We start from the raw sequence: 24,788 nt of genomic DNA on the forward strand, positions 1-24,788 counted from the left end.
GTCCTTGAAGAATATTGCAATATAATTGAAGAGTGGAATAGAATATAAACTGTAGTAGTAATTAAGGGTTGCAGAAGGAATTGAGTATTGGATGACTTGAAGAACGAATGAAGATTGTATTGCAGATTGGATGATTGGATGAAGGTTGGATGATTGGATGAAGGTTGGAAGATTGGATGATTGGGTGATTGGGTGATGTGGATGATGATTTGAAGATTGGGTGATTGGTTGCGGATTGGATGAGGATTTGAAGATTGGATGAAGGTTAGTAGATTGGATGATGTGGATGATGATTTGAAGATAATAAGTGAAGATAACTGGAGAAGCGGAATCCTTGCAGTTTATGGTCGTGGCTGCTGCCAGAGGTAACCTTTGGAAGTGACCGTCGGGAGTATAGCAAGTTGAGACCCCTTTGAGGATCTGACCTCGCTGTCCACAAAAGCGGTAAGCAGAGTCCGGTGGTACTTGATGCAGTAAACGGCCAGCAGGATCTTGTCCAGGGGAAGCTCAGGATTGTAGTGGGAACTACAGAGCCAGGTGAGAGTGGAAGCTCAGGATTGTAGTGAGTACTACAGAGCCAGGTAGAAGCAATGATGCTACAGGATCGACATCATTGTACTGACTGCTGGACTAGCCTGAACAGCCAGTACTTACCAGGTGAGCTGTGCTGGGATTGGTCAGGCAATCAGAGGGGGAGGCGGAGCCTTTACACAGACACAGACCAGGCACAAACACACATGGCGACATGCTACTCATGTCCTGCATGGAGCTGGAGCACAATACACCAGTGTCACCACGCGATGACAACAAGGCCACATGTACCCCAGTGGAGCCAGAGACATAGCAGAGGTGAGCGCCATGGTTTCTAGTGCACCTAGAGGGTCTAGAACTGGGCACAGTACAGGGGTCTTTAGGCAAGCGCCATGGTGGATGTGACAAACACAATGTATACATGGATTATTTTGATATATGTATTTACAAGTATGTATTTCATGTTTTGTTCGATATGTTAACCAAGACAGCTCAGGGAATACTTAAAAACTTCTTCATCGTCCTCCCTGGGTTCTCCTGGAGAGGAGGGTGAAGAAGTTGTCAAGTATTCCCTGAACTGTCTTGGTGTCACGACCACCATCTCAGCTACCCTGGCTCCCTGTGCTGTCCCGGTCCTACAGACCTCTGATATGCTACCCTCTGTCTTGGTGCTCACCTCCGCTGCTGATACCCATGCTGGCTGTCTGCGCTCCGACACTCTGTCACCACCAGGTGACAGCTGTGGTGTGCAGTCTCCTGCTGTGCAGGCTCTGGGTGGCGTGAGGCATGAACCGCCATGATGGTGTCCGTGTCATGTTAGGCCTCTGGCTGGGAAGTGCCGGCTGCAGCGCCTCCGCGTATATTCTCCGCTGGCTGGTATCTGTCGCCGCATCTGGCGGCGGCCATCTTCTTGGTTGCTACAGCCTATGCTACGCGGCTCCAAAGTGTGAGGTCACACGTGCAGCCAATCACCGCTCAGCTCTACCCTTAAAGTCTGACTAGCCGGGCCAGACCGGCAGTCAGTACAATGATTTCTACCCGCTAACATCATTGGTCACTCCTGGCTATCCCTGTAGTATCCACTACAGCTCTCCTTCGCATCCTGGTGAAAGTCTTCGCTGATCTCCCTGCTGATCGTCCTCTGCTCCACCATATCATCATGGAACCCTCTGCCGCCTATTAGGATAGGACAAGGTTAACCCCCCAAAGGGTGTCCTCTTCTTCCTTTATTACTGATGGTTATTATACGTGGTCGCATCCCTGGTCCTGCAGCTACGATCTCACTCAGATTCAACTGGACTTCATCTTCTTCTCTTTCATCCAATCATCCAATCCTTCATCCAATCATACAATCCTTTATCCAATCATTCAACCATTCAATTCTTCATCCAATCATCCAATCTTTCTTCAATCATCCAATCCTGCAGTCATCCAATCATTCAACTTCCCAATCATCCTCAAGCTCTGCAATAAGTACTGTTTCAGTTTATCAATATCTACAGTTATTCTTTATGCCATCATTCATATCTTGTACCGCAGTATCTTTATTAAAAAAGGTTTAATTTTATCCAATTGCTTCACTCCAATCTGTCGTTCATATTTTCCCCGCCCCCAAGATAGGGTAATGCATATGGGCGGGGCTAAACATTGTCATACCTGCTTTCAGACCCACCCCCTTCATGACACTGATAGGTATGCAATGCTTTTAACCTTATTTTGCCCACTTCACTAGGAAGCAGGCAGGCTGCGGCATAATGCGGGAGGTCCACCTACCCTTCTGAAGCTGCGTGGATCTACCCTAAAAACTGGTAACCTATTTCACCATCTGGCTCAGTAGAACTCTACTGGTGACTTCTGCTCTGTATATTTTTAAGAACGCACATTGCAGTGCTACTTCTTAGATCCACAATTGTTTCCTTTTTTAAGTGCTTTAGTGCCAGTTTCAGATCCCTTTAATGATGTGCCACGATTCATGATTAAAGAGTAGGTGAAATGCAGATCTGTATGATTTTCTCCAGTAAGGAACATTTGCACATCAGGCAAGTGAGGTTCCCAAATCCTACTGCACATCTGGAGTTTTTTTATTTTTTATTATGGGATGATAACAAAATTTATAATAAAATATAACAAAATTACAAGTACAATGAAAGCTAATATTTCGGTGATATTCCTGTTTAAAAGATTTTATTCATGTGAGTTGTTATAGAACACTGTTTGTTTTTGGTGAGGAATCTATTATATGCATTAGACTCCTATGTTTAATGTAGTTTCTTGAAGAGTCTCTAAAGTTGATGGTAAAATAAAAAAAAAAAAAACAATCCTAGACAAATGAGACTACACAAGGGATAAACAGTTTGCAATCTGAAATTCTTCTCTGCACACCTGTAAGAATTTTGTGGGTAAAGGCCATAGGCGTGCGCAGCCCATTTTCTTTGGGGGTGCACCATTGAAGGGGCATGTCAATCACCGCCTACTGAATGTGTCCATCACTGCCTATTGGCCATCAATGCAAACTAAATAGAAGGTGACTTATTTATGTATATGCACTTCACACTGAGATCATTTACACTGTAATGTCCATTACACATAATGCCACACATAGTAATGCCCGTCACACAAAATGCCACACACCATAGGGCTCACACAGGAGGCCATATTTAGACGGATACTCTGGGGCTGGCGCAAGTTTCAATCGGTCAGCTGATATTGTGTCTATAGATGCACCAATCAGTACTTCAGCTCCTATAGACAATGCAAGTGGGTGTCTCAGCCCTTACATATAAACACACAGGTACAGTATGTAGGTGTGATATCTATCTATATATCACACACACATTGATAAGTCAGCACTCTCTCTCTTCACTGTAATTGCTGCAGCATACACCATATATTGTATACAGAAACACAAACTTACGTCACTCAGTGGACTGTCAAAAAAGAATCAAAGCACAACTTGCTGCGTGTAGACATGCATATCTATAAGCAGGATGTTGTGATTTGATTTATTTGTGACAGTATGCTGGGTGCCACACGTTTGTCATATATATCCCATATAAACACATGTGTTTTGTTTACAAACCTTTAAATCTCGACATTTGACAAACTGCCTATGTACAGTTAGGGTTACCACCTAGTCCCTTTAATTCCGGACACATATTAATTACACAGGTTCTGTGGCTGGCTGACTTCAAGACTCCACTTCACCTGATTTTAAACTGCCACATAACCTGTGTAATTAACATGTGTCCGGAATTAAAGGGACTAGGTGGTAACCCTATGTACAGTACATATAAAAAATACTTTTTAAAATGTTACATTGGAGCGCGGTTCATGCCTCTGCTGCTCTTTAGTAGGGGAAGAGCTTGCCTGGCTCTGCACTGAGCTGCTGTGAGAGGGCATGCCCAGCAAACCCCTTCTGCCAGATTTGTTAGTTGAAGGCAATTCTCTGAACAAGCGGCGGCCAGGGGTTAAAGGAGATCTCCGGCCATTGAAGGCAGACTATAGAGGGTGCAGGGGGAGTTGCGGCCCCAAACAGCCTATAATGTACCGGCCTGCGGGTCAGCTGACAGTCTGGCCCCCTGCCCAGCCCGCCACTGCTCTGAACCCTTCCTCCCATGATCAGTGCCGATGCAGCATTAGTTAGGTCACACAACTCAGCCGCACATCCGGTGACCACCCCTCTCGGAGCAACATGTTTATTACTGGCAGCGAGCGGAGCCTCTGCACTAGCTCTGCCATATGCTAGTGCAGAGGTTCCACTTGGTGCCAGTAATGATCATGTCGCTCAGAGCGGGGCGGCCGGTCTGACCTAATGCTGCATCGGCTGGGATCGTGGGAGGAAGGGTGACTACCTAAGCACGCTGCACTGCCGGCTGCCCCTGATCTCAACTCAGGCAAGGAGAGCTGGCTCTGCCTGGCTGCAATCGTGCGGGGGTGACTGTGCACCCCCTGTGTGCATGCCTATGGTAAAGGCACTTACTATGGTACACGATGGGTTATACGCTGTATAATAAATGCTATTGCTAATTTTTTCCCTTCTGAGCGAAATCGTTCAAAATAATTATCCAATGTATGCTATGCCAGACGAACGGTGCATGCTCCCACGTTAATGTCTCCCCCTAACTTTCCTCTGTACAGACAACAGAGCACATAATTAAAGGGGACTATGCAGTATGACCCCTGCCCCCCACCCTGCAGCCACTGATATTGCATAATGTGTATGGGGCTTAAGATTGCCCTCAGAACTTTGGGGGTTATTCTGGTTCACTCCTTCTGAAAAAATCCTTCTTAAATGGACAAAACCATGTGCACTGCAGGGGGGCAGATGTAAAGTGTGCAGAGAGAATTAGATTTGGGTGAGTTATTTTGTTTCTGTGCAGGGAAAAGACTGACTGCTTTATTTTTACACTGCAAAATAGATTTCACTTTGAAGTAAAACCCCACCCACATCTAACTCTCTTTGCACAAGTAACATCTGCCCCCTGCAGTGCACATGGTTTTGTCCATTTAATAAGGAATTTGCCAGAATGGGTGAACCAGAATAACACCCTTTATTTGATAGGTTGAATAGCTGCTTCTTAATTTCTATGCTGTCTGTAAGGAAGAGAAGATGAGCATGCGGCTTTACCATTATATGAATCTGCTTGTATAAATCACTTTCATGTGATTCATGTCCATGTGCATTTGGGCCCTATATTTGGTGCAATAGATCCTTCTAAAAGCAGATGATTGTGTTGTCCAGGGTCCATGTTGTTGGATGAAGGCTTCCTGGACTCGGCTGTTTGGAAACTTCGGCCTACGCAGTCTGCTACCATCGCAACATTTCCATTTTATTGAATTTCACAGCTGCACTCCCTACATTCTCCAGTTTGGCTATGTCTACATTGCTGCTGTTACTGCAGTAGAATATTCTTCCTTATAAACTGACAAATCTGTTGTACATGTACAGGTAATATTCTGTGGGGATTTCCTGAACACCTGCCTCACTTCACCGGCTCCACCACACACCATAGCAACCTGTGGCTTATGTATTTAACATTCCACTTCAAGGAAATTTCCTGTTGATAATTACTGATAAAGGCATGTTTTTGTGTCATTAAATATTTCATTATGCTTTTGTAATGAGGAAAAACCTGTAAGATACTGTAGTATGTGTTTGCATCTGTTCAAAATAAATAAGGCAGCTTTTTTGTTTCATTCTTTCACTTAAAACCATACCTCCCAACAGTCCCGATTACTGCGGGAATGTCCGGTTTTCGAGGGACATTCCTGCGTCCCTCCCCTGGCCGGCATTGTCCCGCGGTGAGGGGGGGGGGGCTGTTGGGAGTCCTCCTGTCGGATGCGCACAGCTTCTATTCCCGCAGCCAGGGGGCTGGGGGCATGGCTAGAGGCTCACAGAGCCTCTGGGTCATGCCCCCATAGCGTCAAAACGGTGGCATGGTCTCGCGGGAGAGCCGCAAGTATAGGCCACGGTCCCTTTAATTAGGCCACGCCCCAATATGTTCGGCGCGCCGGAGGTGCGTATCCATCTGTCCCTCCTCCGTCTCTTTGTAAACTGGGAGGTATGCTTAAAGTGCTGTTTTTGCAGATTAGTAATTTTGCCCATAGTTTTATTATCTGTTGATAAATATACATTGCCATGGCTAGCATAACATTGTTAGCACTAAGTAACCATAGTATTCTAAAAACTCTACTGATTATAGATTGACTCCGTGCTGAATATACTATATGCTAGATCATTGTTGCCTATCCTCCTGCATTCTGCAGGAGACTCCCTGAAATAGCAGCAATCTCCCTCTCCCTCATTAGTCTAGCAATCTCCCTAATTTCACCTAGCCCACTTTATACTGTTACATTTTGGGGGGAAAAGGCATAAGAGACAGATGTATTAAATCATCAGCACCATTTCCCAACACTTTAGCAAGTATAGTAGCTCTTACTAACTGCTTTGGGGCTCATCTACATTTGGATATAAGTCATTTTTAAACATTCCTCTCAGATGTAGCATTACACACCCATGCTTCTAGGTGCCACAGTCACAATCTCTCCATATATGAAACTAGACACACCCTTTGGGATGAGCATGGTACACCCCCTCAATGAGGCACTGTGCACAATTCTACTACCAACTATAATCTCCCTTAAACTAGTTTTCAAAAGTAGTCAAGTATGGTTATAGATCATGTGGATTTAAATTCAAGATATATTGCAAGACCTGTGACATTGACCCACAATATCATGTAATATTTTGGAGCTCTATAGATCATGATAAAATGATTATGTTAAACTGCTTCAGCTAATTGTTAGTGCACATTTCTACACATGTAAAACAATAATAAGCATTTGTAAAATAATGACTTGGAGACATATTGTCGATGAAAAGGGTCAGGTTTACTAATTAATAGCTGATGTACCTGGCGATGGCTGAGTTTAAGGGGGAAATTTACTAAAGGAAATTTGTAAACAAAAATAGGTGTATTTGTATCCAGAAATACACTTATTTTTGACATTTACTATCCCGAAAATACGGCAATTCATAGTCGTATTGATGTGCTATCAATACGAATACGAATTGCCGTATTTTCGGGATAGTAAATGTCAAAAATAAGTTATTTCTGGATACAAATACACCTATTTTTTACAAATTTCCTTTAGTAAATTTCCCCCTAAATGTTCAAATTATTAAATTATCAATGAGTTGGATTTAATTGTCAACACTTTAAAAATGTTTAGCAGGTTAGCAGCTCTTCCAACACACCCATGAGGTGGCTGTTTAATGTTGTTGTTTTTTTGGGGGGGCGTGTCGCCAGTAGCCCTAATCCTCAGCTTGTTCACGTCAATTCTCTCCAGTTTCAAAACAGAAAAAAAGGAAAACAGAAAAACACTGTACAGTAAATGTGTAACAACGATTGTTGAAACTGGAGGGTTCAGTGACAAGTCTTTTAATAATTAGAAAAATACGAAAAATGTAAATGAATAAAACACCATAAAAGTGTAAAACGTTTGAACTTTAAAAACAGGACCTTTCTTACTGCTTTAGACCATTGATCTTATGTTTTGTTCTTCCGATTTGCTGGGTAGCCGTCAGTTAAGGTGGGAGAAAACGTCCAGGTTGAAGAGTCCCGCGCGGCACAGTGGGCAGGTGTGGTTGACCTGCCGCCATTCTGTAAGACAGGGAACATGGAAGGTGTGGTGACTGTGTAATACAGTCATTTCTGTACCTACCTCAATGTTAGAGATGCAGATGGTGCAGTACTCTGGTTCCTCTCCTTCCAGAATGGTGTGCCTGCTGTAGGTGGGGAGACACCGCATGAGACTTTCTAGCAGGAGGAGTTCAACAGAAAAAAAGAAAGAAAAAGCACAGATGTAATTGTGCGCTGAGCTCAGATCACTGGTAACTCACTAGGAGAATCACTGGCAGCAAATAATAGCCTGCAAATAGTTCTTACGTCAGAGGCAGTGTGTGTACACAGGGGGAGGTAGCGGGGCGGTACGCCGGGCTGAAGGTGGTTAATCTTTCAGCCCGGCAGGCGTACACACATGGCGATGATGGATAAAGAACCATCCATCATCGCCACATCTGCTGGTAAAACCAGCAGATGAACCACTTTCCTAGCGATGATGAGGGAGCGCATCATCGCTATTAAGCAATTTCCGGGGCATACACACTGGGCGATTTTCAGCCAAAAATCATCAAGTGTGTATGGTCCTTTACACAATTATTGCTTTTGCCTGGAGAAGCCTGGTGAAAACAAAAACAAAATCCATAAGATTGTGACAAAAGTGCTGGTGGCAATAATTATCCTACATTGTTATGTTTGCCCAGCCATCTTCCTGTGGATCCTGATACTTTACTATGGATTGTGGCGGGATGTGGGAAGAACGCCTGCTGTTCCTAGAACCTTAGTGTCTGACTGTTTGGAAGTCTCGGGCCAGATGTATCAAGCTTCAAAAAGTGCTAAAATGGAGAGTGATAAGCAACCAGCCAATCAGCTCACATCTGTTATTTTTCAAATCCAACCTGTAACATGACAGGTAGGAGCTGATTGGCTGGCTGTTTATCACTCTACATTTTATCACTTTTGAAGCTTGATACATATGGCCCTAGAGTAGTTTAGTATAGCGTAGTGTGTAATAAGTCTGATGTTATACTGTACCACCAGCTATATGTGCTAGAAATCGGGATATATTTGCTCTTGCAAATTTTGCTTAACATAGTCTGAAGGGGTTGGGATAATTTGGTCTACAGCATGATGGTTGAAACGAGAAAAGGTTGACATGGGAAGAGGTCGAAAGGTCGTTAGTTCGACAATGTCTAGGTCGACAGTGAAAAGGTCGACATGGGTTTTTATAATGTTTTTTGACCTGAATGTCAACACACTCGACATGGACCCAGTTTAAAGTGCACCGCATCCCCTCGCATCGCTCACTGCGCTTGCGATGTGTCTGGCACACTATTTTATTCTGCCACCACGCCCTAGTGGATGGTAGGGCATGAAATACCGCCTGTCGGCACATCCCGGCTCAAAAAACATTGAAAAACCCCATGTCGACCTTTTGACACTGTCAAACTAATAACCTGTCGACCTAGAACCATGTCAACCTTTTCCTAATGGTGTTGACCATGATGCTGTAGACCAAATGACCGCATCCCGTATTAAGAATATGGTAGTCCAACAAGGCAGACCATTCTGCAAAGTATACAGTCTACATCATTGGGCTTTATATCAAATAAGAATGGAATCCAGAAACCTCTTTTTAACATGCTGGTGTCCCTGAAGCTGAATGGTGGTAGAGCCTTTCTCTGCCATGAACGTCCTTATGTTTTCTATGGTATAGACTTAAGTCTCTAGCTTCCAAGTTACTGGTTAGAAGTTGCCTCCCCCATTTCCTGTCATTTTCTGGCAACATGCCTCAGTTATCTTATTGGCAGCTTATTGACAGCAGTCCTCAGCGATCTTAGTAACTGCGTTTTGGCACAATGACGTCAATCTCTAACCTCTTCCCCCGGTCGCATGAGGATTAACTGACGGTGTGGCGCTGCAGATATTACTGTCCTTTTTTACTCATCAACCTCCGACAATGCTGATTAAGAGAGGTTTATACGTTTGAAGTATATGTATTATAATTGTTTGTGATGTTAATCTCTTATGTGGTGCGAGACCAAAGCAGTGGTGGTGTTGGTTTTGGCACACACACAATTCAATAACCCTTATAGGGTACTGAGGGGTTGATGAATCAAGCCGTGAAAGAAATGTGGAGATGCTGATCCATATCATCCAATCCGCTTTGAGGTAGCATTTATCATGTACAGTCTAAAAAAATCATAGGTAGAAGGTGGTTGGTTGCTATGGACAGTTCATCTTTTCCCTGCTTGATAAATCAATTTCTGAATCTTGTAAACTAATCATACTCCTGAACATCTGTATTCCTCACAGGGGTTTGTTCTTTAAGGGCCTAATTCAGACCCAATTGGATGGGTCTGAATTCGGCCCCATTTCGATGGTGGTGGGTCTGCACTTGTGCAAACCCCAGGAGGGAACGGCTTTGGCGAGTGTGCTCCAGAGGGGGAGGGCGAGGGTGGACACCAGGTTGTTGCAGGCGATCGCCCAGCTTTTTAGGAGCGTCCCCATGAATACACTGCTCGTTCCCCTGGGAGTGCAATCGGGTCGATGACTGCTCAGAGCGGGTGGCTGATGTCACACGATGTCAGGACCCGCCCCATATTTGGCCATCTCCGACTGTAATTAAAGTCAGTTTCTGACTTTAATTGACAAAGGGTAAGATAAATTATTCAATGGTCATCGATTATCGAATGATTTCTGTTCCCTTTGGCCACATGCGAGGGGATGTGTTCTCAGACGCATCCCCTTGCATGTTACCGAGAGGATGCGGGCGACGCTGTCGGTAGGGGGTGCATTCATTGGGGGTGGTGCTTACTTGATCGCAGGGCAGCAAATATACACTGCCTAGCGAGTGGATCTGAATCAGACCCTATGTCATTTTGTACAGGGGAGGAGTTCTGCTGAAAGAGGAAATGGCAATCCCCCTTCTGTTGCCACCAAGTTGGAAGCACACAATGCAATACAAAGCCATTACATGCTGTATTCAGTGGAAGAAAGGCCAAACAGTTGTGCCTAGGTCAAACCATTAAATACAGCCCCATTACTCCTCCACCAAACAATGACTTTGGTAGTACTGTATGTATTTGGACAGAAATATGTCTCTTGGTATCTACCAAGCCTACAGTACAGTATACAGTATTTGTCAGTAATCATCCAAATGGTGAACACAATTTGTTGATTTGAATAATGCTTTTCCACTGCTTCAGAGGCCAGTGGTGGTGTGGTTTACAACACTGTAGCCAAAGTTGTTTCTATTGCGCGGTTTGTGATCAGAGGCTTGATTGTAACTGTAAACGATCTATGAATCTCTTCAAATGATCTTTTTCTGCACATCTGTGGCTTTGAGTGGATGACCTTTCCACTTTGCAATAACGCCTTATAATTGACCAGACATTTGATTCATTGCCTTTATGGAAAAATTTACCATGACAGAGCCTTGTTGAAATGGATTGAGCTCTTCAGTACAACTCATTCTGCTGCTGACAATGGAGATTGTGGGCCAGATGTATTAAGCTACATAAAGTGATAAAATGGAGAGTGATAAACAGCCAGCCAATCAGTTCCTAACTGCCATGTTACATGCTGGGTTTGAAAAATGACAGGTAGGAGCTGATTGGCTGGTTATTTATCACTCTCCACGTTATCACTTTTTTTAAGCTTGATACATCTGGATCTGTATGCTTTATTTTTACGTACCTTTTTTAACAAGGGTTGTGGCTGAAAAGGCAAAACACTTATTAGAAGGGTGTCCACATACTTTTGGACATGTAGATTACATTTGCTAAAGCTTCTTAAGGGGTGATGTTGCCCCTAGCAACTTATCAGATTCTGCATAGTATTCCTCTACAGCAGGGGTCCTCAAACTATTTTGCTCTGGGACCCCATCAGACAATAAAAATAATTACAGGACCCAAGAAAGTTAATGCAGAAGGCCATCCCATAACATGTGTAGGCAGCAGACAGCACACACATGGCAGCATTGTGGTGGCACAGAATGATGGGAGGAGTCTAAAATAACAGACAATTCAACAGACTCCTTGAATCACTGAGGGTGGGATGTACTAAAGGAAAAATGCGGTAAAACGGGGGTTTTACCGCATTTTCCTATGTACCAATACCCGTCCGCCCCGTTTTCGCCAGGCAGGGTATCGCCACCCTCTGGGTGGCGATACCCTATAGAGCCTATGGGCTTCTATCGCCGTCCGCGCGTGCCCCCCCCTCCCGTCCTCCTGATCTCCTCCACCAGCAGGTGTCACAGCTGGCAGGACATCCGTCTGCAGGGGGACACTGGCAGCCACCGGGATGTGACGGAGACCCCCCGCAGACCACATCACAGGTATCGCGGGGGTCTCCTTCACCGCAACCCGATACTAGCCGCATATGTTAGTACATATGTGGCAACATCGCGGCGGCTGTCAGGCGAAGGGCGGCGATGTATATTAATACATCCCGCCCTGACTGAGATTAGAGAAGTCATCAGCCTGATGGTCAGCAACATGGAGTCGCGACCCCATGCTGAGAAGGTCAGGACCCACTTTGGGGGTCAGGACCCACAGTTTGAGAACCGCTGCTCTACAGTATTCAAGAAAATCATAAACCCAATCTGATTGGTTGCTATGGACAACATCACCTCTTAATTTTTAGAAGCCTTAGTAAATTTTCCACGTAATGTGTGTTTCCCATTTGTTGGTGCTTATGTTAAATAATGTCTAGTTAGCTTTATTTGCCTTCTGGCTTTCATGTTTTGGGATTTGACATATCTATAATAAGTAAATGTGTAATTAAAGGAAAGAAAATGAAACCTAGCATTTGTGGTGTTAGGCAATTTTGTAGTGAGATCTATTTCAAAGTAAGGTTATTTTAATACTTTTTTTTTTCGTAGCTTTTTATACCGAACGCATACACTGTTTTAAGGAAGTAGTACCACACATTAAATGTTTTATAAATTGCCAGAGAACATTCTTTTGTGTATTTTTGGCAGTATACAAAGGTTACTTTTTCTAACTACCTTTATAGATACACATTAATCCGCTTATATCAAAAAGAGCCTAAGATGCAACAGAGAATATTCTCAAAAAATGTCTTTAGTCAAAAAACCACAACAAGCAATGTAAATAGCTAAAATATTGAAATTCATTTTTACATACATTTGTTAGATATCTTAAAAATAAGCAAAATGTGTTTTTTTTTCTTTTTTAATCGCAAAATGTGTAGGAGGATAAAATGTATTTTGCTTTTACACTTAACAATGCCAGTATTATCCCAATGTCTATCTTGCTGAAAAGATAACCCATGTTAATTGTCACCTAGCAAACAGGTTTTTTTTTTAAATGATTTCTTCTCTACTATTTGGGTTTTACACCATGCAGATACGCTTGCACATTATTGATTTTATTTAGGTACACACTTATCTAAAACTTGCTCACTTATTTATTAATATAACATAAGATTTCAACATGATTGCCATAAATCTAAATTGCGTAATAGAGCTGTGCCCACATACACCTATCCTCTGTGAGCTGCAAGTCGCTTTACATATATGTGTGTGTGTGCGTGTTAACTAGGGTCCTTTATTATTTATTTCTCTTCCCCTCTCACGTTCGTCACTTTTCACGTTCCTTGTTTTTTGTAGTTTTGTCACGTTTTTTTTGGGTAGTGTGGTCGACCCTTTCGGGCCTTCCATTTCCCCAATGTGCCGAAGCTCTCGCCTTTTGGGGAGAGCTTCATGCCCCCGAGGACGACCCCGAGACGCAAGGCGGAGGGAAGTCTACTGAGGGTCTCTCCAAACCTTCGGGTGCGGAGGACCCACCGTCCTAACCCTTCCGGGGGTTGAGGAATGAGGGTCTCTCTAAGCTTCGGCGAGAAGGAGCCACCGTTCCCTATTTTCCCCTCTTCGGCCTTATGGTTGAGAGGGGTTAGGGGAAAAACGGGGCCCAGTCTCCTTCGGGAGACGGACCCACTTCGATCGCACGGCCCCCTTTGCACGTGTTTAGGCACAGCACTGGTGGTAGGGAGCACACCTCGGGCTCCTGAGTTTTTTCAAACTCAACACTGAGCAATTGCCTCTGATCACGATGATATTCAGTATGCCTATATTCTGTGTGTGACTGCTGGTGTACCTGCATTAGAAATTAATGTTACAGTGTTTTCCACTATTTTAATAAATATATGCTGAAAATATATGTACTTTGCTTTTCTTGACCTTATTTGTTTGTTTGCTTTACTGTCTGTACTAGAAGCCTTTGAAAAGTGCTGCAAGGTGTGTTTTTGGTTCTTCTAAACACCCCTTTTTGTTCCAGCTATGCTCTTTCTGATGAAGCATATCGTTCTCTGAGGGACCAGGATAAGGATCAATGCATACTGATAACGGGTGAAAGCGGAGCAGGAAAAACAGGTACTGTACATGCTTTACTCCAGTTTGCCCCTCAAACTCTGCTTGGATTCAAGATTTTGGTTTTAAAAATGGATGGCTGTAATAGTAGGAAACTATTTAAACAAAAAGCTATAGTGACTGCAGCTGCTGCTTATTACCAGTAGTGACCTTTTTATTTATGTTGCGGATTACCATTGATGTTATGTTTAAATGCAAAGGGGGGTAATCAATGTGTTTCTACAGTCAGGAATCGATTCCCCGACTTGAAATACATACCTCAGTGTCAGGACCTACCCCCGCAGGCCGCAGCTCCTCCTTATGTTAAGTATTCCTGTACTAGATAACCACTCTATTGTAGACTTAGGCCAGTATTCAATGTTTGTGATTCACCGCTTTTTTCGGTGAACTGGGCTGTTCTTCAGTGAAACTGAATTTTTTTCTCCGAAAATGTTACTCGCTGTATTCAATTTTCACTGTTCGCCGAAAGTGAATGCTGGCCAGTTCCCCATTTCATACTCGCTGCAATTCGCTACTCTAATTCACCTAGAGTGCATTCAATGCTAGAATGGAGGACTGCTTTCACCGTGATTTTCACAGTTTCTCCGTTTTGCATTCGACATTTTTATTTGGTGAACTGTACTGTGTTCTTTTAAAATAAAGGTTTTCTATTAATTTTTTGGTGTCCAAAAATCAGGTTTTTATTATTTGAAGTATCTTGCTATTTTTATTAAACATGCAGCACATAAATATATTTTCTAATTTTTTTTTCATGACGTCAGCAGGGGGGCCGGGACCCGCTCATTACATATTCACTGCGCTTGGTCCCGCTCATTACATATGCACGAGCGGGACCAGCGCAGCTTCTGTGCCTGTTTCCCCAGCCAGCCCTCCTTCTCCTCCCTGATAATAGTTTCAGGGACACCCTGCCTGCTGGTGGGTGGCATGCAGCAGGGTCTGGCAGGGCAGTGTCAGGTAGCGCTGGCAAGCAGGGGGTCCCTGCGGCATATGTAAAGTCAGTGGCAGAGTCACTGTGGCAGATGTAACTAGTAGTTCCCATCCGCGGCTGATCTCACATATGCTGCAGGGACCCCCTGCCCCCCAGTGCTACCGACCTGACCCTGCGCTGCCAGATCCCGCTGCATGCCACCCACCAACGGCAGGGTGTCCTTGCAACTATTATCAGGGAGGAGAAGGAGGGCTTCCGCTACCCCGTTCCATTCTTTCTTTTTCCCTCATTGTTAAATATTATGCAGAAAAAATGATGGAGAAATGTATATGTTTTATTGATATGTGTTTTGAACACTGTCTGCTTATCATTGCTTTCTCCTGTAATAAATATATACTAGAAAAAAAAAAAAAATACCAGCACACACCTATTCAATGTCCGGTGTTTTCGACCATCTTTAATCCATTCATATTAAATATTTAAATAAGTCTGATCTGCTTTGACTAAAACGTCTGTAGCCGTTTTGACAAAATACACGTGGATCGGCTAGTTTATCACCAATCCATGTGTTTTCCAACAGTCGTAAAATGAATACCCACGTTCGAATTGGACAATTTTTTTTATATGACTGTCGGATATGGTCTGACAGTTGGGGACAAAATATGTATTTTAACTAGTGTCATAAAATAGGCTGAAGGTGCTAAAGCTTACCTGTGGTAAAAGCAAGCTTACATTATAGACCCAGATATGGCAATATCCAAACCTTAGGTTACAACGTACAGTAATTAGCAGACCTACTGTGTTCTACAAATTAGTCTATGTTGTTGTTGGTGGCTGTGTTTTTGCTTTGCTGTTACAATTTTTATTCATTATATTTAATTAACATGTTCCTACCAGACCTTCAGCTAAAAGTTCAGAACACTTGAAGCAGAGACGCTCTGGTCAGAGGGACAGTGCTTATGTGTGCTATTTGTGGGAGGTGATTTAGTTAATGTTTATGTTGGACTAGTTAGTGTTCTCCCTTTTTAACTTGAAACAATATTAAAGCAATGATAATGGAAGTGTACGTAGGGGCCGATTCAGACGTTCTGATAATTGGAGGACCGCACATGCGCAGGTCCGCTGTGCCCATTTGTGAGCCCTCTCTGTCCGCCCGCTGTTTGAATGTCAGCGGACTGTCATTTGGGGGCATGCCACCGGCGTTTTCTGGGAGTATCTCGAAAATGCAGGCGGTCCCCGTCTATTGGGAGGGAGTGCCACTGACATCAGCAGCCTCCTTCTCCCCATGGCCTTCGCAGCGCCGAGTGAGTCCTGACTCACTCAGTGCTGCAAGCAGGGGAAAAAAAAACATTCAAAGGTAAATGGGGGTGCGGTGCTCGCTGGGCTCCAAACACACACAGCCCAGCAAGCAGATCTGTATTAGGGGCATAGTTACAGCCGCTGAACAGCTAATAAACGAAACATTGATTTGTCTAATACGCATTAAAACATTTCGATATGCAGGAAAGGAGTGTTAATTGTGCGTGGAAGACTAATCTCCCATTCCCTTGTAGGGAAAAATGTCCCAGCTATTTTATTAGCACTACAGTACATCTTTATTTCATTAGAATAATTGAAGCCATGTTATGAATAGGAGTCAGTCATTTCCTGTGCCTGTGGAAAAAGTTTGCACACTGGTGGTATTTGATTTTTATTATATATGCAAATAATTATTTAATATTAAGGGTATGTTTCCAGATTTGTGTCACACAATTGATTATTATTATTATAATAATACTGTAGGCCTAAATAGATCTGTCTAATAAACATTTAGTTCAGATGTGTCCACATACATATAGCCTCCTTGCATGTTAAACAGCCATTCCAGTGATTCCGCAGTGCCAGGCAAGTGCTTCTTATTTGCAAAGTGAAATGAATTGGACTAACAGCAGTTTAAGCTGGTGAATTGATTTGCGGTATGCCTATATTATGCACGTGACTGTGGCTGTAGATGCAACATTTCAGTGTTTAACTTATGCGACAGTGTGAGCTCTGTTTGATTTGGTAGCCCCTTGCACTGTGTTTGCATAAAATGCATTTTATTCACAAAGCGAAGGGAATAGGATGCACAGGCAGCTTATGCATATTCATATGATATGCGGTATGCTTAAGTTCTGTGTGTGACTGTTGCTGTATCTGCATACGAAGTAGTATGTGTCCAGATTTTCTAGTAGACCACTGAAATTTAGCATCTTGTATGCAGGTACCGCCAGAGTGGTACACAACCAATAGGTCGATCCCATATGGTGAACACTGAAAAGGTCGACTGGGTCAATAGGTCAACGGGGTCATTTAGCTCAACATGTAAAAGGTAGACACTGGAAAAAGGACAATATGGAAATGTATTTATTTATTAACAGTTTCTTATATAGCACACACATATTCCGCAGCGCTTTACAGAGTATAGTTGAACATTCACATCAGTCCCTGCCCCAGTGGAGCTTACAATCTATATTCCCTACCACATGTACACGCACACACAGACATATTAGGGTTAATTTGTTGGGAGCCAGCAGTATATTTTTGGAATGTGGGAGGAAACCGAAGTACCCGGAGGAAAACCACGCAAGCATGGGGAGAATATACAAACTCCGCACGGTTATAGCCATGACCTCAGTGCTGTGAGACAGTAATGCTAACCATTACACCGTCCGAAATAGTCAAAACAACATTTGTATGTGTTTTTGGTGTCATTTTCTCATTCAAAGATGGGAGTTCTATTGAACATCGAGGATGTTGCCCATAATAACCAATCAGATTTTACTTATTTATTTAGCACCTTATAGAGGATATCCAATAGAATCTGAGTGGGTGCTATGCAGGGCCGGCTCTACCACTAGGCAGCTGCCTAGGGCGAGGGATCTGGGGGGCGCCACCAAGTCTACCTATCAAAATATCAAGGATGGGGGGGGCGTGGCTTGGCCAGTGAGGAGAGCGGCCGCAATCTAACACTGCTCCGGTGCCCCTCACCAAAAAACGCAGGCAAACCTGTATCCCCCCGCAACCCTGTGGTCCCCCACCCTGCAGCAGCCCCTCTACACCCGCGCGGACGCCCGGGTGGCCGCGCTGAAGCCGGGGAGCCTGCCCTGGGACCGCTGCGGCTTGAGGCCTACCTAATATTCTGAAGCCGGGGCCTCGATTTCCGGCCGGGACCGGCGGAACGTCCTACCGCCGACGGCGCCCGCGAATCACCTCACACACACCCGGGGACGCAGCGCGCACTCCCGCGCATCACCCCTGACTGAGGTGTGGGGCTGTGAGCCCGTGAATCGGCGGGGAGAGCTGCCGGACCCGGAGCTTTTGTGCGTCCGGCGGCCATCTTGGAGTCCCCCTGCGGCACTGAACACCGGCGGCAGACGGCCTGGGGCACAGCGCATCTACAGCGAGCCCCTACTATCCCCTGCCCACCATCCTCAGCAGCAGCCTGGAGCAGCAAACTAGAGAATCGTCCAGGAACATTACAAAAACCAGGGCTGCCTAGACGCCTGGCGGCCATCTTGGTGTCCCCCTACAGCGCTGACCACCAGCTACACTGTGAGGGTGCTGACAGCAGACTACACAGCCATCACAGAATACAGCCTGGTAGGTGCTCGTGCTGAGGCACTTCCCTGGGCACATGCCCATCCACCTAGTGCCCACAGCCACTGCAAGACACTGAGTATATATATTGTGCACCCCTACATACTGGGGACTACCTCCCCACCCACCACAGTGCCGCTCTCTCTTGAGACATCTACGATGTAACGACATGTCTCCAGGTCCGCCACCCATGTAGCGCTTTCGTTCGTGAACTTCTATAACCAACCGTCAGCCTAACTCTTTAATCTCCAGAGTGGAATAGCCGTCACTCCAGTTCTTGATCTCTGCAAAAGACTTCCCTGCCATGCCTCCAAAAAAGCCAAAAGGGGCCCTTCCCTCCCGTGTCTCCTTCCCAGCTCAGAAGACCCACACGGCATCTACACCCCCACCTCCGGGAACCATATCCTCCAGCGGCACACCAAAGGCCTTCTCCGCCATGGGGGTGGATTGTGAGTCGGAGGCCCCTCTCACGGTCAAATCCCTATGCCAAATCCTCTCGGCATTCAAAACAGACCTCACCAATGATTTATCATCGGCCATCCGAGAAGTCAAAACCGAGCTGGCGGCTGTAGGAGACCGTACAGACCACCTTGAACGGAAAATGGAGGAATTAGTAACGTCACACAACGACATAATCTCCTCCCATGCCAACCTGCAGACTGAATTAGATGACCTCAAGAACAAAACAGCCGATTTGGAGGACAGATCTAGGCGTAATAATCTAAAAATCAGGGGGATCCCTGACTCAGTTTCCAACTCCGAACTGGAAAACTATGCATTAACCCTTTTCCGTAAGTTGCTACCCAACGCAGAAGAGAAGGACTTAACAATCGACCGCATCCACCGTCTCCCCAGACCTCGCACAGTCTCATCCTCCCTTCCAAGGGATACCCTGCTACGTGTGCATTTCTTCAAGAGTAAGGAACGTATTCTACAGGCTGCCCGAGCAGCTGGGGACTCAGACGCACTAGGAGGCCTACAAATCTTCCCAGATTTCTCTGCCCTCACCATTGCCAAAAGGCGGGCATTTGCCCCGATAACAACTGCCCTGCGGGCCAATGATATCACCTACCGCTGGGGATTCCCAGTGAAGCTAATCGTGTCATATGAAGATTCCTCCTTTACCATCTCGTCACTAGACGCCGGAATTAAGATGCTGATGGACTGGGATATTACGGTCAAGCCTCCTCCAGGCCCCAAACGGCCTACTATTCCATCCTCCGATTGGTCAACCACCTGAAAACTTTACGGCACAATATATTCCTTCTCTTTATGGCCAGGTGCCGAACTAAACTGTGTCACATGCTTCCAGTCACCACATACTGGACAAGCGGATAAGTATTCACAGTTGTGTTCCCCCATGGCCTCGATTCTAAAATGTTAGAGTTCTTAAAATGTTAGAGTTCTTATTAGGGTATTTTCACACTATAACCTATAAGCTATTATTATATTTCAATGTTTCAATTAATCTCATATTTTTGTTTGCAATATAATATCACATGTTTTTCTATGCCTAATATACTGTGGTATAGGTTTGGTTTCAATTTCTACTGTTTACTGTTATTAGAGCGTTCCCGCTGCGTGGGTGGTGGCGCCAAGCCACATACAACCCCACTCCCCTTTCAGATACTACTGCATAGTAGTTTAATCTTTGCAGTAGTTATGCAGGCCCGATACACTGGGCTGTTTTGGTTTTTCCCCTCCCTTTGGTTTCCCCTTTTTCCTATCACCTTCCTTTCTAAACCTGCTCACTCCCTCCCTCTACTGTCCATGTTTTGTTACTCCAGGTTGTGTTCTTTCGCTAGAAGATATATACCCACTGACTCCCTCCCTGAAATGTATAGTCTACATTGGTTTGCGTCTAACCCCACCGATACACTATGGCAAAGGTCCTATCACTGAATGTTAAAGGTCTTAATTCACCAAATAAGCGTAGACTGGCTCTCTCCTTCTTTGCTAAGCAGAAAGCTGGGGTCGTGATGCTACAGGAAACACACTTCTCTTCCCTACGGCCCCCTATGTTAAAAGACAACAAGTATCCCCTCGGATACTTCGCTAATGGCCCTTTCAAACGCAACGGAGTGGCTATTCTATTTCACAGAGATAAGTCATTTGTTCTCCATTCCCAGGTTTCAGACAAAAATGGCCGCTACTTGATCCTAACAGGTCTCTTAAATGACAAACTGGTCACTTTGGTATCCGTTTACGCCCCAAATTCTAACCAAATCCCCTTCCTCCGTAAACTTTTCCTATTGATCCGGAAGTCCACCAGGGGCTCACTAATGGTCCTGGGTGATTTTAACTTAGTCTTGAATCCCAAAATTGACAAGTCCCTTAAAACAACTTCGTCAAAACCCCCTACTACCACCACTAACTCTGGCCCTTCCGCCGCATTTTGTAATCTACTGACGGAATTTGATTTATATGATGTCTGGCGAATACAAAATCCATCTGGACGAGATTACACATACTACTCACCAGTACACAATACATATTCTAGGATAGACCTGATACTTAGTGACAAATGGACGCTACAACACTCAAAATCCCTCGATATCCTCCCTATAACATGGTCTGACCATGCACCATTACTGTGGTATTGGGATCCTAACCCTCGCCATATCCCTCAGAGACCGTGGCGCCTATCCCCTCACCTATTATCTGATGCCATGACGAAAAAAATTATCTCAGATAGTATCGACTCTTACATAGCCACAAATGCCCCCCATGACACATCAGTATTGAACCATTGGTGCGCATTTAAATCGGTGACCCGTGGTGCCGCTATCCAAGCGGGGGCCACCCTTAAAAAACTAAATAGGCAGCGCCAACGCGATCTAGAGTCTAAGCTGACTGAACTTGAAGACAGAAACAAAGCCTCACCTAGCACACTTTTGCGCAAAGAACTGTCCAACATACGTAGCCAACTTCAAAAATTCCTTGTGGCCCAAACCCAAACAGCATTAAACAAATTACGCCAGAAATTTTACTTATTTGGTAATAAGTCAGGAAAGATGCTTGCCCGCAAACTTAGAATGCAACAAGCTAGGAATAGAATAAAGCATATCTACTCTAATAATAATGCTAAGATTTTAAATCCCAAAGATATCTCGAACCATTTTGCTAAATACTATGCACAACTATACAACCTCTCCCAGGATTCATCAACCTTTCAACCATCCAACGCATCTATCACCTCCTTTTTAAATGACTTAAATTTACCGTCCCTTACTGATGAGCATCTAGCTTCATTAAATGCCCCATGGACTACTTCAGAGGTCGATGCTGCTATAAAATCCTTGCCCAAAGGTAAAGCCCCTGGCCCTGATGGTTTCATCAATGACTTCTACATTTCATTCAGAGAAATTTTAACTCCTACATTGACGGAACTATTTAACACGATCTCTACACTGGGATCTCCCCCTTCAGAAATGTTAGAGTCTCAAATAATAACCCTCCCAAAACCTGGCAAAGACCCCGCATACTGCCAGAACTATCGCCCCATCGCTTTATTAAATGGGGACATTAAACTATATGCAAAACTTATAGCCACTCGTATAAACTCGTTCTTGCCATTGTTGGTTCACGCGGACCAAGCGGGATTTGTCCCTGGCAGACAAGCTTCGGACAACACCCGGAGAGTTTTTAATCTACTGGACTCCTTGTCCAGCGACCAGGACCTACTCCTACTGTCACTCGATGCAGAGAAAGCCTTTGACCGCCTAAACTGGTCATATATGAAGGAAGTTCTGTGTAGATTTGGCTTCCGCGGTCAAATTCTACAGTCAATTCTCTCTCTGTACTCAGCCCCATCGGCCCGCGTGTTCAGCAATGGCTTTCTATCCGACACTTTTCCAATTTCTAACGGAACTAGGCAGGGTTGCCCCCTGTCCCCTTTAATCTTTGTTTTGGCCATTGAACCCCTAGCAATAAAGATCCGCAATGATGACAATTTTCCAGGAATGAAAGTAGGGGATCTAAACCATAAACTTTGCCTATTTGCTGATGATGTTCTTGTGTTTGTCTCGAACCCCTCTTCTACCCTCCCACATCTCCACGCGATCCTAGACTCTTACAGTAGGGCCTCCTACTATAAACTGAATACAACAAAGACGGACGCCCTCCCTATAAAGGGCACCAACATCCCAACATCCCTTAAGACTTGCTACCCCTACAATTGGCAATCAGAATCCATAAAATATCTCGGTGTTAACATCCCGGCATATACATCAAAAGCTTTTGAGGTTAATTTTCCACCCCTGATCATGACCCTCTCTTCCCTCACTAAATCCTGGGTTAACTATGAGATATCCTGGCTGGGCCGCATAGCTGCATTCAAAATGACCCTGTTACCCAAGTTAATGTATATATTCCGCACTATCCCCTACTCTGTCCCAACCAAATACTTAAATGAATGTAATCGCATCTTGACCAAATATGTCTGGCCAACTGGACCCCCAAAAATCGCGAAATCCAAAATGACCCCACCTAAAGCTAAGGGAGGTCTAGGCCTCCCCGATCTGACAATGTACCATGAAGCCTGTGTTTTAGCCCAACTTAAACATATCTGCGCTACAGACTCAGTTACAGAATGGGCTATCCTAGAGAGAGCAGCCTGTACCGACTTCCCGCTTGCAGATGCAGTGTTCGTACCTAAGCCCCTAAGACCAGCCCTCCCTTCTTTATTACCGTCTACCCAGTCTTCACTGAAAATATGGGACAAACTCGCTGATAAACTACATACCTCTTCCACCACTCTCCCCCACATCACATTAAAATCCCTTGCCAAACTTATACCTAACCTGAATCTTGTAAAGTGGGTCTCCTGCGGTGCGAAAACACTTGGCGATCTGTTAAATGGCACACTACTACTACCATTCCCTATATTACAAAATAAATATCAAATCCCCGACTCCGAACTACTAGGGTACTTCCAAATTCAACACTGGTGGAAAAAAACTGCTAAGTCGCTAAGTTCTAGTAACCCCCTCACACCTACAGTTCTATCTAGAATCTCCCACCCCATACCTAGAGGAGAAATCTCATTTTGGTACAGGATCCTTCTAGATCTAGCCCCAGCCCCAGAATATAAATCTCGGAAAAAATGGGAAAAAGACTTACAGATAAGCTTGTCCGAATCCCAATGGAACAACATTTTAGCCACCTCATTTAAAATCTCAAGATGTCTGAACCACACCGAGATGCATGTGAAATTGTTACACAGGCTATACTTAACCCCCGACAGATTACACACCATTTGGCCCTCCTCCTCTAAATATTGCTGGCGCCAATGCGGCGAGATTGGCCATGTTTTCCATGTTTTTTGGACGTGTAAGGCTCTACGCCAGTTCTGGCTGGATGTATTTAACCTAATCAATGATGTGCTACTTTTAAAGCTTTCTCCCTCTCCTTCCATCGCATTATTACATTTATTCCCAGATGACATCCTAACTCATAAACGATATGTCCTTGGACAAATCCTGATAGCAGCAAGAGCCGCACTAGCACAACTATGGAAGCAACCATCCCCCCCCACCTTACTAAAGGTCATTCACAAAATTCAATTTAATTTAGCTATGGAGACAGAATACATGCCGTACTCCTACAAAGCCTCATCGCCACTAGTACTTTGGTCACCTTGGAGTGAATTTATTACAGACGGAGCTGGGGCGTCAATCTTCCCTAAACCATCCAATTCTGACCCCATGCAATTTAGTCTCATCGAGAATGCTCTTGACTCCCCTTAACAATGATAGGCCCCCCTGCCTATTTGACCCTACGGTTTATCCTTCAACACCATAAATGTATAAGTTACTGTAATTGTATGCTACTTTTATATACACTATCGGAGCACTATACTGTATACTATATGTTCACCTTGATTCATGTACACCCTCCCCCTCCCCTCCCCTCCTATAACGCCTTTTTTGCTTTTTTTTTTTTTGTGTTCTTGGTCCCCTTTACCCCTTTACCCCCCTTCACATATTGTAACATCTCGATGAAAATGTATGTTCTTTTTCTTCTTTATTTCAATAAAAATCAATGATGTTAAAAAAAAATATCAAGGATGTCTGTGAAGATTCTTATTGTACTTAATACAGGTAGCTGCTGTGGAACCTCTAAGACCTCACCTCTATACTTTCCCTTGAGGCATGTGTAACAGCTCCCCTATGATGGTGTAGTGTCGTACCTGGTT

The 24,788-nt window shown here is 44.4% G+C and overlaps 1 protein-coding gene across 5 annotated transcripts in view; it reads left to right on the top strand.

Annotated features, from left to right (window-relative positions):
* The window catches only part of MYO1B (myosin IB), a 299,289-nt gene that overhangs the window by 95,702 nt on the left and 178,799 nt on the right, over positions 1-24,788 (top strand). For all 5 annotated transcript variants that reach the window (XM_083153484.1, XM_083153488.1, XM_083153487.1 and 2 more), the window contains exon 4: positions 13,955-14,049. In XM_083153484.1, the coding sequence (XP_083009610.1) occupies positions 13,955-14,049 (95 nt within the window). The remainder of the gene's footprint in view (positions 1-13,954; positions 14,050-24,788) is intronic.

The sequence above is a fragment of the Crinia signifera genome, chromosome 7, assembly GCF_055691185.1.
Source record: "Crinia signifera chromosome 7, ASM5569118v1, whole genome shotgun sequence".
Lineage (NCBI taxonomy): Eukaryota > Metazoa > Chordata > Amphibia > Anura > Myobatrachidae > Crinia > Crinia signifera.